Source organism: Barbus barbus (genome assembly GCF_936440315.1).
Source record: "Barbus barbus genome assembly, chromosome: 24".
Classification (NCBI taxonomy): domain Eukaryota; kingdom Metazoa; phylum Chordata; class Actinopteri; order Cypriniformes; family Cyprinidae; genus Barbus; species Barbus barbus.
This window is the reverse complement of record NC_136752.1, coordinates 13,102,072-13,119,099: the sequence shown is the minus strand read 5'-3', so window position 1 is coordinate 13,119,099 and position 17,028 is coordinate 13,102,072. Positions and strand designations below refer to the sequence as shown.

Below are 17,028 nucleotides of genomic sequence, written 5' to 3'. Positions count from 1 at the left end.
CTTAGAGTTTTCTATGTTGAGGTAAACATTTATTGACCTTACCACAAATCTAGTACAAATATTCATTTATACATACAAATAAAATACAAGCAAATGAATATAATCGTGTTGGCAGAGCTGTGACAGATATATTTTGTGGTCGCAAAAGAGTAACATGGCAATACAGAGAAAACATCAAATGCTGAACCATCTGTTGAAAGTCGCATTCATTTACTGTAGCACTGTAAAAGCACCATCAGACCAGTGATCATCATGTGTCCTGGAGAGTATGAATTTGTCTTTCCTCATTATATTCAGTAAGACCCAATCTAAAACGTGGCTCTTCCCTCAACATCCACTCATCTGCATTGAATTCAGGAAAGAAAAATGAAATCTCTCTCTTGGCAGATTCAATTGAATCTGAAAGAAAGAAAATAATAAAATGCTGAAACTTTACAATAGAAGTTTTTTTTTTTCCATTTAAAATATTTAAGAAATTAGTCTTTATTTTATATTAAAAAAAACATTGTTATGGTCTAGGATTTATTTAGTTTAAAAACAAACACTCATTAGCAATATTCTAGAAAGGTTATTAACTGTTTTGATATTTAGTTGATTTAGCTAGTTAAAGCAACAGTTGACCCAAATATGAAAATTTGCTGAAAGAGTACTCATCCTCAGATCATCCAAGATGTACATTAGTTTGTTTCTTCATTGGAACAGATTTGGAGAAACGTAGCATTACATCACTTGCTCCCCAAAGGATCCTCTGCAGTGAATGGGTGCCGTCAGAATGAGAGTCCAAACATCTGATAAAAACATCACAATAATCCACAAGTAATCAACACAAGTACATCAATTAACATCTCAAGTAGTGAAAAGCTGCATGTTTGTAAGAAACAAATCTATCATTTGAAGCATTATTATGTTAGAGAACTTGCATTTTGCCCTGAAGTAAGAGTTTAAACTTAAAACGCCTTAATGATGGATTTGTTTCTCACAAACATGTAGCTTTTCACTTCACAAGATGTTAACTGATGAACTGGAGTCATGTGGATTACTCGTGGATTACTGTGATGTTTTTATCAGCTGTTTGGACTCTCATTCTGACGGCACCCATTGAGGATCCATTGGTGAGCAAGTGAACTAATGCTCAATTTCTCCAAATCTGTTGTGATAAAGAAACAAACTGACCTACATCTTGGATGGGTACATAAGAATTAGTACATTTTTAGCAAATTTTCATTTTAGGGTGAACTGTTTCTTTAACTGTTCAGTTTTGAAAAGTGTTACTCCACCTGAACCATGAATAGTGTTTCTGGTGTCAGTCAGCCCATATTGGCCACGCAGGGTGTCTGGTGAAGTGAAACGAGCTCTAAAGACTTTTGTTGGACCCATCATCCCCCTCCAGTGAGTGATAGCATCTTCCCTGGCTAGGATGTACGCTCTCATTGGGCCGCTGTTGTGGGAATATAAGTAAACAACAGGATTACACAGGGAGCTGTGACAACCTTGTGTTCGCTTAGATGGATAAAACAGAATTGAATCCAAAAGAAAAATGTGATTTTTTTATTTTATGATGTTAATAATACAAACAAGCCTAGTCACAAAAGATGCGCAGCACTGCCTTAGTGGCACTGCTGGAACACAAGTGTAACTAAAAGCTTAGGAATAATCAGCTGCTTATTTTTAAACGACTCTGACGTAGACTAAAAGACACAGGTCAGGTCAGTTTGAGTGCTGCGCTAATGTTTTATCTTTCACAGACAAAGACATGTTCTGAGGACAGGGTGCCATGGTAACATCGGCCTCACTGTCTAAACTGGATCAACTGCTACATTAACAACCAGCATTGATGTCCCTCTCCACAGATGAGAGATCATATATCTGCATTAATTATTCCTTTCGAGAGGAAGTGCTGTGGTACAGCATCTGTAGTTTCACATTAATTTAAAATACACTACCACTTAAATGTTTTGGGTCAGTAACATTTTTTTAATGTTTTTGAAAGAAATCTTACTCACCAAGGCTGCATTTAATAAAAATACAGTAATATTGTAAAATATTATTACAGTTTGAAATTCTTTTCATAATTTTAAAATATAATTTATTTCTGCGATGGTAAAGCTGAATTTTCAGCAGCCCATTACTCTTCAGTATCACATGATCAGACCTTAATCTTACTGACCCCAAAGTTTTGAATGGTAGAGTACAATCATGGTAAATATGATCAAAGAAGGCTGTGAAAATTTATCTGCATTGTAAATCCTTTTGATCTTTTATTTTAAAAAATTCACAAAGCCCAAATTCCCTTAATTATCCATCACAATGAGAAAAAAACAAAGAATATATTTCTGATGTGCAGCAAAGGATAATTGAGCTTCACAAATTAGTAAAGGCGCTTTAAGGAAAGAGCAAGTGCAGAGAAAATTCCCATTTCCACCATCAGGGCAATAATTAAGAATTATAGGAATTAAGAAAAAGTGCCCCATGTGTACAATTAAATATACTGCTGTATTTTTGATGTTGTGGGCCTATATTTCTGCTAGAGGTCCTGGACATCTTGTTTAGACACATGACGTCATGGATTCTATCAAATACCAACAGATAAAAAAATCAATAAGTGACTGACTCTGTTAGAAATCTTATAATGGGCCATGTTTGGATCTTCCAACCAGCCAATAATCCAAACACAAACCTCACAACGCAACAAAAACAACACAAAAATGGGTCACCGAGCACAAACCCAAGCTTCAGTTATGGCCATTCCAGTCCTCTGACCTGACCCCGGAAGAAAACGAGTGAGGTGAACTAAAGAGAAGAAGCACCAACATGGAGCTGGGAATCTGAAGGGTCTGGAGTGATTCTGGATGAAGGAGTGGTCTCTAATCTCTTGTTAGGTGTTCTCTAACCTCATCAGCCATTATAGGAGAAAATTTTGAGCTGTTACACTGGCAACTGGAGGTTTCAAAAAGTATTGAATAAAAGGGTGCTGTTAATTGTGGCCAATGTGTATTAGAGAAAAACATTTCATAATGATATTTTCCCCCCATTTTAAATTCTTATCCAACAAAAGGTTAGATTTTTGTGAATGTTTTAAATAAAAGATCAAAAGGATTAACAATGACGATTCATTTTCACAGCCTTCTTTGATCATATTTACCAAGGGTGTCGATATTTTTGGCCATGACTGTATATTAATATTAAATTGGAAAAAAAAATCATCCATTCTTTCTGAATGCAGTGATTTAACTGCCTTTGATGAATAGTGTCTGTGAACTTGTAGCATAATCAGCTCAGAGGGTAATTTGAGGAAAAGCTGTTGTCAAGACTCGTGAAGCTACAAGGGGTTACATGGTTAACCTTTGACTTCCATAAATGCATGTCCAGTCAAATAACACACAGTTTCAAGAATTTCTACAGCAGTTGATCCTCCTCCTGGTTCCATGAACAGGTTTTACCAGGACCTTTATCAGGAAATAGCTGAAACAATGTACACACATAATGAATTCTCAAAGTTTGAAGCCACGTGCAAGTAGATAAAATGGGATCGAATAGAAACAGTCACTATTCACACAAAACTATGACCTAAAACAACCAAAGTCTGGCTAACCTGAACCAACAAAATGTAGCAGTAGCAGGGTTATTCTATAAGAATAAAAAAAAATAAAAAATTGTTGCCTGAAATAAAATAGGCATTAACCGAATTCTTGTTGAAATAAAATGGGCATTAACCAAAATATATACATATACATATATATATATACAAAATATGACAAATGACAATAAACATTTACCTTGACATGAATTCAACCAGTCTTTGATAGAAAAAACGTCCTGAAAATATAAAAACAGTCAGGGATGATAACCATAAATAAACCGTTGCATATCTTTTGATCAATTTATCCACTAGAAATAAGCCAACAAGGGTGATGTGGTTTGTGCAAGCAGATTTTTGTTGCAATCTGTTAATATGGTCTGAAAAGGCTTTTGCATATATAATACAGACATATGAATATGAGGCAGCTGTTTTCTTTGGATGGAGGATATGGTAAGCTGAGAGTGAGTAACATGTTCTCTCTCCACATGCTGTGTCAACATTATAACTCCAGGTTGTGTGAAGCCTTTACTATGACTCACCCTGTTTAAAATCACGCATCACACTGACACCCACCCACACATGTACTTAACCACTCAATCTGTTACAAACACAGACCTTTTTCATTCATGCAGTGGATTTTATAGGAAGAAAGATTCTTTTCTACCTGCATGTTCAGCATAAAACCTTTCCGACTCTTCTGTTCTCCACATCAGATCCTTCTTTCTGACTATAGTGAAGTTTTCAAGAATCTTCTGATGAAGAGCCTGAAATTAAAAGACATATTATATTCAAATGTTTCCTATGCCCACCTGCATCTCTAAAAACCAAAACTGTGTTGCTATGCTAATGGAAACCTCTTGCAGTTTTTCTGTAGGTCTTTTCATTTCACGTTTGCCCTCAGCAAAAAGATGACAGAGTTAATTAAGAGTTTTAATCTCTAAAAAGAACAATGTGACAGACTGAGTGATGAAAGTACATCCTACTCGAATGAAAACACAAACATTATATTTAAAATCCGGTGGCGGAAATTAAAACAGTACGGGCTTCAGTTTTCAAACCACATTGCATGAGGAAATTGTTGCTAATTAAAGGAACCTTTATCTCTTTGAGGCGACAGACGGCGGAAATTAAATCAGGCAAAATGCTGGCTCGTTTTAATAATAAAGATAAATTATTATGTTGCTTTAAGCCTCCACATATTTTGAGTTATAAGACATCTTTCTTCATTAAAAGGGTAACATTCAGCAGAATGGGTCTAGAGGAGAATGGGGCTAGTTGTCACACTTGTTCCTCCAGTGAATGTTCCTCAGGAGGACAGGTTATTTTTTATAAGCCCTTTTACCTCAAAACTTTACTTCAAGTACCCCCTGAAACTTGTAGATTTATATCAGTACTTCTTATAATATTTCAATAATTATTTCATTATTTCAACAATCATGAATTAAAATCTAAATTCTGTCATTGTTTACTCACCCTCATGTCTCAACCTGAATAACCTGAATTCTACCATGGAACATAAAAGAAGATATTTTAAGAAACGTCTGTCTGCTTTTTGTCCATACAATGGCAGCCAATGGTCGACAAAACAGGAACATTCTTCCAAAAAAGGGGTTGAAACAACCTTTAATTAAATAACGACAGCGTTTTCATTTTTGGGTGATCTACCCCTTTAAGAATCGGCATTCCATGCGTAAACTAATACTAATAACTGCTACAAAATAGCAAAACTAAATCAGCTCTCAGATTAAACACACATGTATGAAGTAATTTGGCTTAATCAAAATCTCAGTTACTAAAATGTAGCCCTTTTAACAACAAGAAACAGCCCCACTACTGAATTTCAGTTGCTAATGTCAAGGGGGACTCAAAAATAGTTTATCCACGTGATGTACGTAATGTAGACTCCACATAGTTCGTAGAATTTTTCTTAAATTATTTATATAATCAGACAGGTGCAGGACAGTGTGATCTCACCTCCAGAATAAGCGGATGGGCTACAGCATCTGGTTTGACGACCGCAAGGGTGAGCTGCAGTGCCTTCACACACCGCATGCCTTCTTCTAACGTTACTAAAAGCATTAATTGTCTTATATTTCAGTCCATCTGATCAGTATTTAAACGTTAACCAGCAGACCTAAACACACACGAATGCTCGTGAACATCTCACAGCTGCAGTTAAGATCATCAATGCGCGGAGCAACAAGATAAATAAATCAATGTAGGCGAACTTTCGATGGTTCAGCTGGTGTTTAAAATTGTTTTAAAACTGATTTCTTATGAAGAATACAGCTTGATTTCTAAATTAAGCGTGCTCCGTGCTGTCGGTTATGTGGGCGCCGCCATCTTGCCCGGTAGTAAACACAGGAAGTCTCAAAATGCTACTATTTCAATCAACCTGATATTCAGCTGCCTTGCTTGTCAGTAATTCTACAAATAGCCAACTCAATAGCTGATAGTCGTTTTTAACAAAACAAACTGAACCTCGAATAAAAAACTTGTAATCTATGTTTGTTTAAACACATTTTAATATGAACTTCCATGCTTTCCTTGTTAGTGATACAAAATATAGGCTATTATGTTTAATAAAATATATCATGTATAAAACAACCAATTTCCTTTCAATAAAATACAGAAAATAATTAAAAGTTACAGCTATTATCCAATGTGACAACTTGCCTTGTATGTAATATGAATGACCTATAAGAATAGCAAAGACATTTGATGAGGTTTCTTTTAAAAAAAGATTAAGCTGACAGAAACAGATGTGACCTGTGACCTGTGACCTGCGCTGACATCACATCTTTTGAAAAGTCATGTGACAATAAAATTTGTAAAACAGCAGCCTTTTAATGTGCAGTAAAAGCAATTTATGTTGTTTAAAAGATAGTTCATATCTTAATATTTTTAAGTCGATGAATTATATTCTGTATATAATTCATTTGTGAGTTTGTCTTTATGTGCATGTGAAGGATCAGACATCACACATATAATGATTGTTCAGACAGTCCTGAAACCCAGAATAATGATGCAGTAACAAAAATGCTGACCATTTAATGACTTATTGGTGATTTATTTTCGTAACACTGTTGTGACACCACAATCACAGTATATTATTTTTATTGTCGCATGTAGAATCCTCGATATTCACTCACCTGTAATCCTTAGTTCATTTGTCAGTCGGTGTGATTATGTCAGTTTTGACCTAGTTACCCCAACTTTACCCGGACCACCAACGCTCACAGGTTCATTCATTGGGATCCCCCCACTTTTCAGTGCGATTGCTTACACCAGTTGAACCAACACATATCCCAGTTTGACACCCTGCCTGTTTCATGTGGGTCTTTTAAGGAGTGACAGGATGGGGTCAGAGGTGCATTTCCTGCTATATGACCATTTGGTCTGCTGTTTAATGATATCTAGCTTTCATTTACTAAAACTACAGCCAACTTGTGACTGAAAACAATACATGGGAAAGTGTTTAACATCTAGTCAGAGATTTTATACTTCACAGCAAATCACAGAAATGCTTCTCACGTGAAATGTGATAATGAATTACCAATAGAAACATATCATACAAAATGATTTATCATTATTCAAAGAGTCATTTTGAGCATCTTTGCAGGACAGGGAATAAGCTGTTTACCTCTCAGTTGCTAGCACCTGTTTTGACATCTACTGAAATGCAAGTGTCCTTTGACCTTTTCTATTCCCATCCTTCACAGAGCAGCACCAGACTCTCACAGACAGCTGTGTCAACCTCAGCGGGAGCAACTGTCATACCTAAGGAAGGACAACACTTTTAAAGCTGAAGAATTATAGTGTGCCTTAACCAGCTCTACTTTTAAATGTGTGTTGATGACTTTCACGTTACACAAGAAATCACATGTACACACACCCACATACAGATATTTCTATCGATCTGGGGACATTCCATAAGTGTAATGGTTTTTATATTGTACAAATTATATTTTCTATCCCCTTACCCTAAACATACCCCTCAGGAAACTTTCAGATTTTTTTAGATTTTCAAAACACTTCATTCTGTTTGATTTATAAACTTGTTTCCTCATGAGGGCCTAAAAATGTCCCCGCAAGGTCAACATTTTCTGGTATTACTATCCTTGTGGGGACATTTGGTCCCCATACCAGCACATACACACTCACACTCACATTCACAAAACTGCATTTCTGTAATCATTCACTAAATCCAAAAATGTATGAATTGCTTTCTTCTTCATTATATTTTCAAGATATTTTGAGTAATATTTTGAAGTGTTTTGTCTATACAATGAAAGTCATTGTGACCCCATTGACTTTCAATGTGTACTCGGGGGGGGGAGACAGAGATATTTTCATAATGCATTCTTTTATGTTCCACAGAAGAAAGAAAGTCATGCAGATTGGGGCAACATGAGGGTCAGTAAATGTTCATAGAATTTTCATTTTTAATTCATTTTAATTTTCAATATCTCTGTATCTCTTGTAAACATCATGTTTCATCTAAAACTTTACTTACTTTACTTTTCTACATTAAACAGATAATATTCCAGTGTTTTAAGAAAACAAGTCATTTATGAGTTATGGCAATCTGCAAAACAGAATACAAGAACCCACATTACATTTATTCATTTGCCAGGTGTTTTTATCCAAAGCAATATACATTGCATTCAAGGTACTACATCTTTTATCAGTTCTTGCTTTCCCTGAGAATTGAACGAATGTCCTTGCTGTTGCTAGCACCATGCTTTATTGTTTGAGCATTGACCTTGGCTTTTCTAGCACCATGCTTCAGTTTGCATATTAAGTGTCTTTTATTACTAGATTTAGATTAATCATTTGTGACCCTGCACCACAAAATCAGTCTCAAGTCGCTGGGGTATATTTGTAGCAATAGCCAAAAATACATTGTATGGGTCAAAATGATCCATTTTTCTTTTATGCCAAAAATCATTAGGATATTAAGTAAAGATCACATTCCATGAAGATAATTTATACATTTCTTACCGTAAATATATCAAAACTTAATTTTTGATTAGTAATATGCATTGCTAAGAACTTCATTTGGACAACTTTAAAGGCGATTTTCTCAATATTTAGATTTTTTTTGCACCCTCAGATTCCAGATTTTCAAATAGTTGTATCTTTGCCAAATACTGTCTGATCCTAACAAACCATACATCAATGGAAAGCTTATTTATTATTTCGAAAAAATTGACACTTAATACTGGTTTTGTGGTCCAAGGTCACATTTGATGCAATACATTTCTTCTGTACATATATGCTTTGACATTGCACATATATTTTTAAAATATCCTAATTACGTCTATAATTACACTGTTGACACTTTTTCTACACCTTAACCCACTCTTAAACCTAATCATACCACCAGTCATGTTCATAACCTTATCCCACCTCAATAACAGCAAAAGTGTTTTGTAATGCAACATGAAAACAGTATTGTAACTATTAGTTACGTGTGCAGTAGTTAAAAACACCTAATATAAACTGGGACTATCTAGAGCCCTAAGAAATCTGTGGTTAAATCATTAACGAGCTCCATTCAGCACAACTACCACAATGTCATTGTGGAGTAGAAATGTAAAAAAGATTATAGCTAGCTTCAAGTCCTGTGCTGTGCATCTGTGTCCTGGGAATCAGCTGTTTAAATTGCACTGCCTGAAAAATTATACGCCAGCCTCTGGAAAAAGAGAGATCTATATGACCTCTTAGAATAAACTGGGATGCTGCTTGCCAAATGCTAGTGACAGAGAGGAGCAAAGTTATTAGCACCGTGGGGCCCAGCTTGACTGTCAGTATTAAAAATAAACAGAGCGGTCAGATTTGGAGCTTACGTTCTCCTCAAACACTGAGCATTCTCTCTCTCTCTAGTTCTCTATTTTCCCATTGACCCCAGTGAACGCTCGCTCTGTATTGTTTCCGTAGTGCATTAAAGACACACCCTTACAATTGTTTCACAGCTTCCATGGGATTAGCTACTGAAAATTACTACTGATTATGGCCGATTTTCATATTTATACTTTTATATTTTTTCAATGGATTCTGTTTTTAACCTGATGTTCATTTAAACAGTTAACAATTTATGTTTATGGGAAATTAGGGCATATTCTTTTAGCTTTATAAGTAAAAATATCTTCACTGACAGGTGTATAATGACCTGTGGTTATTACTGATGGCATATGTTGTAATCCTCTGTAATGATGTAGATGGAAATGGCTAATTTGTTACTGTCATGTGCAGCCACAGGAAACAGTAATTGTTGAGCATGCATGGTACTATTCCTGAGAAGAGCAATGCTGCTGGCTATTTGTGGTGGTTTAATGCTGTTAAAAGGGTGCGGAGTGTTGGGTTTCAGAGTAAGCCTCATCTCTAGCCCTGGGTCTCCTGTTGCCTGGGCTTCTTTTAGAACACAGGTGCTGACTTCAGGGGTACTGGCATGCTTGTTGCAGGGGAAAATGTACCCAGACCTCTCCCATTTCCTCCGGAGAGCTAGGTCGGGTTCATTCTGTGGGTGGCTCAGTCTTGAAATCATGTGGTCATCAAGCATGGTGCAAAATCGGACAGTTCAGAGATTTGTGACAGTAAATGAGTATCATTGATTTTTAACAGTTCACATTGAAAAGAATGTAATGGACAACAGTTTGTATAATAAAGGTTTTTTTTATGCTTTATGATGCATTTTCATGTCTGTGACAGCTGTTGTTTTATTGAAAATTATACATTAAATATATTACATAAAATTCTCTATGTTTATGTGTGTATGTTCAATAAAATAAAATATTTCAATTTCAAATGAATGCTGCTATTTTGAACTTTCCATTCATCAAAGAATCTTGAAAATACGCCTCACGGTTTAAAAAAAACAAATATATATATATATATATATATATATATATATATACTGTATATATAAAAGCAGCTCAACTGTTTTCAATATTGACAAACAATAATAAGAATTGATTCTTGAGCAGCAAATCAGCATATTAGAGTGATTTCTGAGAAATCTTGTGATATCACAGGAATAAATTACTTTTGAAAATATATTTAAAAAGAAAAAAGTTATTTTAAATTACAATGATATTTCAAAATTATTACTGTTTTTGCAGTATTTCTGATCAAAATGTCAAACATCCATAATAAAAGTTTTTGTTTGCATAATATATGTGTATGCTGTGTATATTTATTATGTTTATATAAATACAAACACATGCATGTATATATTTGAGAAAAATATGTTATATTTATATATTAAATATATTTATATATAATATACAATATAAGAATATGAATATATAAATGTATAAACATAAATATTTTCAACATATATACTGTATGTGTGTGTATTTATATATACATAATAAATATACACAGTTCACATACATATATATATAATGTAAACAAAAACTTATTTTGGATGCGATTAATCGCTATTAATCTTTTGACAGCACTATTATATTTATATTTAAATCATCATCTTGCTATGTAACATGATTTCATGTTCATGTAATTCATGTTTTCAGTGTATCTTTTACAATTGTTGTTAAAAAAATAAATACAAATATTACAAATTATTCAAATTGTTTATTATTCATTCAGATTATAAGCATTTGTAATGTTTGCCATTTATCAAAGTAAATTGAAGCATCTTGATCCCAAATCTTTCCGGCCTTGATCCAAAAACCTGCTATTTTACCAAATCCCAAACAGTAGTAACACTAGCTTGTTTCGGCTGTGACTACTAACCCACCACTGTACAGAAGTCACTCGTCCACAGTTGTTTCCTGGTTCTTCTCTCTCCCTAAAGGAGCCATTGAAATTCGGTGTAAAAAGGGGAGCAGTGGGTGTAGGGTGTCTGGAGGCGAGTGTGAACAGCTGAGAGGTGTGATTTCACAGGCTCGCTCTCCCCTGTCATGGCCCTGATTGGGTTGGACAGCAGGCATAGGAGAGGCCCTGGCTTCTAAAGGACACCAACAGGTGGAGGACCGCGGGGGCAGAGGGGGGAGTATAAGGGAGGCTGAGCGCTTGAAAAGGCCGGGAGCATGTGGCCATGTCTGGGCAGAATCCACCAGTCAAGCAAAGAGGACGATACACTTAGCACTCAGCAGAAGAGGAAAGATGGGAACAGAAAGGTGTGGGGAGAGTTTTCATTTGTTGCTAGACTGAGTTGGCTTTAGGCAGTGTTTTTTTTCTGAACTGGAGTAGGCTTTACATGATACTAATTACAACATCTGGGACTACTTTAAAGTCTTTTTCTTTAATTGACAAGGCAGTTGAGATTAAATGTCTTCAAATTATTTCAGATTAAACGGGAGCAGCCCATTTCATGTCTGGGATAAACAAGTTGCAATTTATCAAAATTAAAATATCTTTGAATTTTTTCAATTCTTATATACATATAATGGCGCTAGATATATCATATATTGCTCCATTTTGATTCAGACCGAGATGCTGGGTGACATCTCTGTTTTACGAGGCAGCAAATGGAAGATTTTACACCTCTGCCACCGGAAATGGTGCTGTTAAAGGAAATGGAGGTATGAGCGTGTTACTGGGTTTTCACCTGAGGTGTCATAGCTTGTCTTTGATCTACTGTATATCAGTCTCCTATATCCAGGAGTAAAAAAGGGGGAGTTTGTGCATTTTGAGCTTTCCATGTGGCAGAATGAGAAACCTTCAGGTCTATTTAAATTGAGAAGATGTTCGAGTGCTAGATGTGCTAGTCCTCTCCTGCTTGGCTGGCTAACCTCCATGTTCCTTGTCTATGGACACTTGCCAACACAAAAAGGAAGAGATAACTACATACAGGTAAATTTAGTGTTTCTTTGCACTTGAGCTGTAATATTACTCATTCTACAGAGTGAATAACAAATGTTTGTTGTGAAGGAGTGGTAAATACTGCTTTTTTGATCTTTCTGGATAATATTTCTGGATTCACTTTGGAATTGTCCAGCATTTTGCTTTGACTTTTTATATAACTTAATATAATAAGGAAGCAGAAAAATTAAATAAACATATTGTCTAAAAATATATCTCTTCTCTATGCATTTTTCCTGATAACTTTGTCTGTTCTGTGAGGAAACTAAGCTTTGCCTCTTGTGATGACATGCTTCCTTATATGCCCATATGAATATTCAAGTTATGGAATGTAAGGAAGTGTGTGGTTTCAGGGGGAATCCATCACCACAGGACTGCAGCATCCATGGATATACAATTAAATGAATTCAACCTAAACTGAACCGTTTAACCCCAAAGTGACATAAATTTGTGCTATTTTGTATTCTAAGATGACAAAAATCATTTGAGCTGCATAAATTATTCTGGATCAGGTGGTAAAGCTGTTGTTTTAGTCAGCTGGCTGGCCGTAAGCGTATGTTTGGAGCCTCCACACCCTGATCATCTCTCACTGACCCATAGCTACTGAATATCCAGGGCAGATTGACAGAATACAGCTGTCTCTCCTGAGAGCCACACACCTTAGGTTTTATTAAAGAAGACGCTAAGGTGTTCTTTTCCCGACTATCAGCACATTAAGCAAAAAGTCAGTGATTGACGCTAAACTTTTGTGGTAATGTTCATCCATTGAACAGCACAGGAAATACAATTGACATTTTACTGAAGAAACAGTTTATAAATGGAGCTGCCAAGTTGTAAATTCTGTTGCCAAGTTAATTTCGTTTTATTTTCAAAATATTATTTAATTTTTCCTTTGTCTTCTCAACAGGTAAGCAGCAAGAATGTTTTGCTGAACATTGTCAACATAAGCTCCGTTAGTCTTCCTCCTTCTGCCTGCCGTTCTCTCTGTCTGAAGCAGCACGCCTTGCTGTGGCTGGTCAAATGGAACCAAGTCAGGTGTTTCTGTGAGGTTTGGTCCCCTTCAACCAGCTACTGCGTCGTGAATACAGCCAACATAGAGCAAAGATTATAAGAGAGTCATTCAGTAGTCTTTTTTTTTAATTTTATTTTATTTATTTATTTTTTTAAAGGTACTAACCCTAATATAACCATAATGTTCATTTTTTTATGATGTTTTTTTTTTTTTTTTTATTCAGTAAACTATTACATTTTTCAATGTTGTGTTCATTTTCTACTTCTTAATTACAGTAGCAATTAATTATTCTTTCTACAATAATCATCCAGTCCCTAAACTTGTCATTAATTGCACTTGTGAAAAAGAAGTGTGCTTAATTGAATTGATTGTGCACTTTTTGAATTGCATTGAATGTGTACTTCAAATCTTAAAAGTATATATTTTTTAAAACTGTACATGTGGAGATCATATCAAATTGATGAAATAAAAGGCCACACACACACACACAGTCAATTTAATTATATTTGATAAATTATTATATAATTTGCACTTTATTGTTATACAAAGTTTTTCGTACATAAAATTTAGAATTTAGTTAGAAGCCATTCAGTTAATGATAAAGGTTTTTTTTTTTTTTTTAGATTAAGGGCTTTGTGATCTGTATATTCTATCATGGTGTCTCACAGCTGGAAATTTGTGTGTGAGTGATTCTGGTATTCCCTAAGTTATGGGACCAAATGTCCCCACAAGGACAGTAATAACAGTAAATTTTGACCTTGTGTGGACATGTTTTAGGTCCCCATGATGAAACAAGCTTCCCAGTGGGCAATTGATTTTCAGTAGACATCAAATTGACATCAGACATTGACGTCAAAAACAGGTCAAATATGCAAATCAAGCTTACCTCAACAACTTGACATGACATTGATTTGATGTAAATTGAACATCAAACATATTGGCATATTTCAGTGTGGGATTAACTTCTCTATTTTCACCCAGTTACCACTGGACGAAATAGCCATCCAAACTGAATTTAAAATGATGTTACAGCATAACATCAATATTTGACATCAAAGTGAACCACTGGGTTATAAATCATACAGAAAGATATTTTTTGAAATCTAAAACTGCCAGTAATTTTGTGTGAGATGTAAGTTTGGGGTAAGGGGATAGAAAATACAGCTTTTATAAAAGTAGAATAAAAAATTATGTATGGAATGTCCCCATAAAACATAAAGCATGCGTGTATGTGTATGTGTCAGACACACAAGCAGTGTTTTTACAGGACAAGTGCTCTCAGGGGTCCCTGACACTGCTGTGTGTCTAACAAACAGAGAAGAGATGAGACTGCCAGTGGTTCTGAGATTGGATGAGAAGAGCAGTTCCTTTGGGAAGAAGGTCACTCCTTCTCCGACTGTGGAACATACCCAGAGTCTGGAATGATCTGCTTCATTGGATACAGTACAGCAGAAGCAGGCAGACATCTACCCTGAATAACCATTCTTAAACTTGAAGCATTCATTAATTGTATTGTTTGTTCATTGGAACAGGTTTGGAGAAATTTAGCACATCACTTGCTCACCAATGGATCATCTGCAGTGAATGGGTGCCGTCAGAATGAGAATCCAAACAGCCGATAAAAACATAATAATCCACAAGTAATTTACACCAATCCAAGCATTGTTTATAAGCAAAAACAGTTCTAAACAAATATGTTGGTGGATTTTGATGTGAGAAGACAACATACTGTAAATCCCAACTCATCCATGGCACAAACTTTTAGTGTAGCAGGTAGGCTACACAAATATTCAAGAATGCAAAAATGACAAAAATATGTATGTTCACAAAAACACATCCCGTATTACCTTGACATTTTTATTTATTTATTTTTTATATTTAATGCTAAGTCAGCGAGTGTTAACTGTATTAAAATGTATAAAGCCTATATCAATGAATTCAGTTTTCTATCTTAAAAAAATAAGGCATTTTCACCAAATATCCTGAGGTGGAATTGCTGTGTAAATAAAGTGATGAGATGCTGAATCAACATGTTCTTTATGTGTTTAATTTGAGTAATATGCTTTGCATATCATTTTTTGATAGCTGCGACCATTTAAAATATTTAATTGACCAACAATATGATTTGGTAAACTAATTAATAATAATAATAAATTAACAAAGTAATTCATTTGACATTTAAATGAAATATATATAATATTAATATATAAATGTTTGCATGTATATATATTAAGTTGTAACATAATTTTATTTGTGTTTAGTAAACATAAAAATATACACCCAGCAACTTTATGCCCTTTGTAAAGCACAAATAGGCCAAGAATTTTGTCATTCTGTATGCGGCAACTTTGAGAGTAATAAAGTAAATATTTTATAATGTCTTTTAAAATATAGATATTAAAAGTCTGAATATAAAAAATATTGCTAACGAATAAAGTGTAAAACTATTATGATTATATTTTATTATATAGGCCTATATTTTCCAATATGTATTTATTTATTTATTTTATTGACATAATTGTAGCCTACAAAACAGAATAAGACATGAGATATAATTGTTATTATTCAAAAGAAACTTTCAGCTGTACATCACTGCCCCCTGTGGCGTCACATAACAATTAGAATGTGTGGCCTATGGTAGTATTTAAAGCATTGGTCTCAAACTCAGTTCCTGGAGGGCCACAGCTCTGCAGAGTTTAGCTCCAACCCTAATCAAACACGCCTGATCCAGCTAATCAAGGTCTTCAGGATCACTAGAAACTTCCAAGCAGGTGTGATTTGGAGCTGGTTGGAGCTAAACTGTGCAGAGCTGTGGCCCTCCAGGAATTAAGTTTGAGACCACTGATTTAAAGTCTTGGAACTCACTTGCTCATTTTGTTGGTTGAAGTTTCGGAGTAGTCTACTTTCAGAGTGGGAAAAAAACTGTGTTATCATGGGACTGTTTCACGACCAAAGAAAGCGTATAAAGTGGAGCGTTTACACGAAGCCCAACCCTGTGTGCCGCTCAAATACACGCCCATCACGGCGGAAACCGTGGTCATCCTCACCCTCCTGATGAGACGCCCGGTGGTACTGATGAGAGAGTTGACAGGGAAAAGGAGGCAGTGAAGCAAGAGAAAAGGAAGAAGTTTTGGATATCTTTTCTTCACTTGTTTCGCCGAAGAGCTGGAAAATACGACCTGGCTAAGGCTAAGAAAGTGAACCAAACGGGATCGTATCGGAGACTTACCGATGGTAGAATCACATGATAGGGAGATTTCTTGATTAGGAAAAAAAAAAAAAAAAACTGGCCCAAATATCACTGTCATTATCACACCAAACATTTTAGAGTGAGAGTTTAAAGATCATAAATTAAATGAATTGAAAGAATTTTAGCCTATTACAGTTAACCAGAACGATAAAAGTCATTTTCGTTACTTTAAATAAAATAAACGTCAAATTAAATGAAATCAAATATGTCTAAAAAGTAAAATGACTTCAGCTAGTTGCTAAAGCAACATTTCTCATTCATTTGATTTAACTTGATGTACTAAAATAACTCATTTAAAAACTAAACAATGACTACTAAAAAATAACTAAAACAAAATTTATAAAACTTTAAAAT

General features: G+C 35.0%; 1 protein-coding gene across 2 annotated transcripts; it reads right to left on the bottom strand.

Moving 5' to 3' along the window:
• Nucleotides 1-13: 13 nt before the first annotated feature.
• Nucleotides 14-5,947, bottom strand: nme6 (NME/NM23 nucleoside diphosphate kinase 6). Of its 2 annotated transcripts, none has more exons than XM_079375122.1 (5): nt 5,555-5,947; nt 4,245-4,344; nt 3,777-3,816; nt 1,278-1,438; nt 14-399 (listed from the first exon to the last, which is right to left on the bottom strand). In XM_079375122.1, exons 1-5 carry the CDS (start codon nt 5,657-5,659, stop codon nt 251-253), a joined length of 555 nt encoding a protein of 184 aa, XP_079231248.1. In that variant the 5' UTR covers nt 5,660-5,947; the 3' UTR covers nt 14-250. The 2 variants fall into 2 exon arrangements, with proteins under 2 accessions (XP_079231248.1, XP_079231249.1); XM_079375123.1 differs by having other exon boundaries at nt 14-342; nt 5,555-5,940.
• Between the last annotated feature and the right edge of the window lie 11,081 nt (nt 5,948-17,028).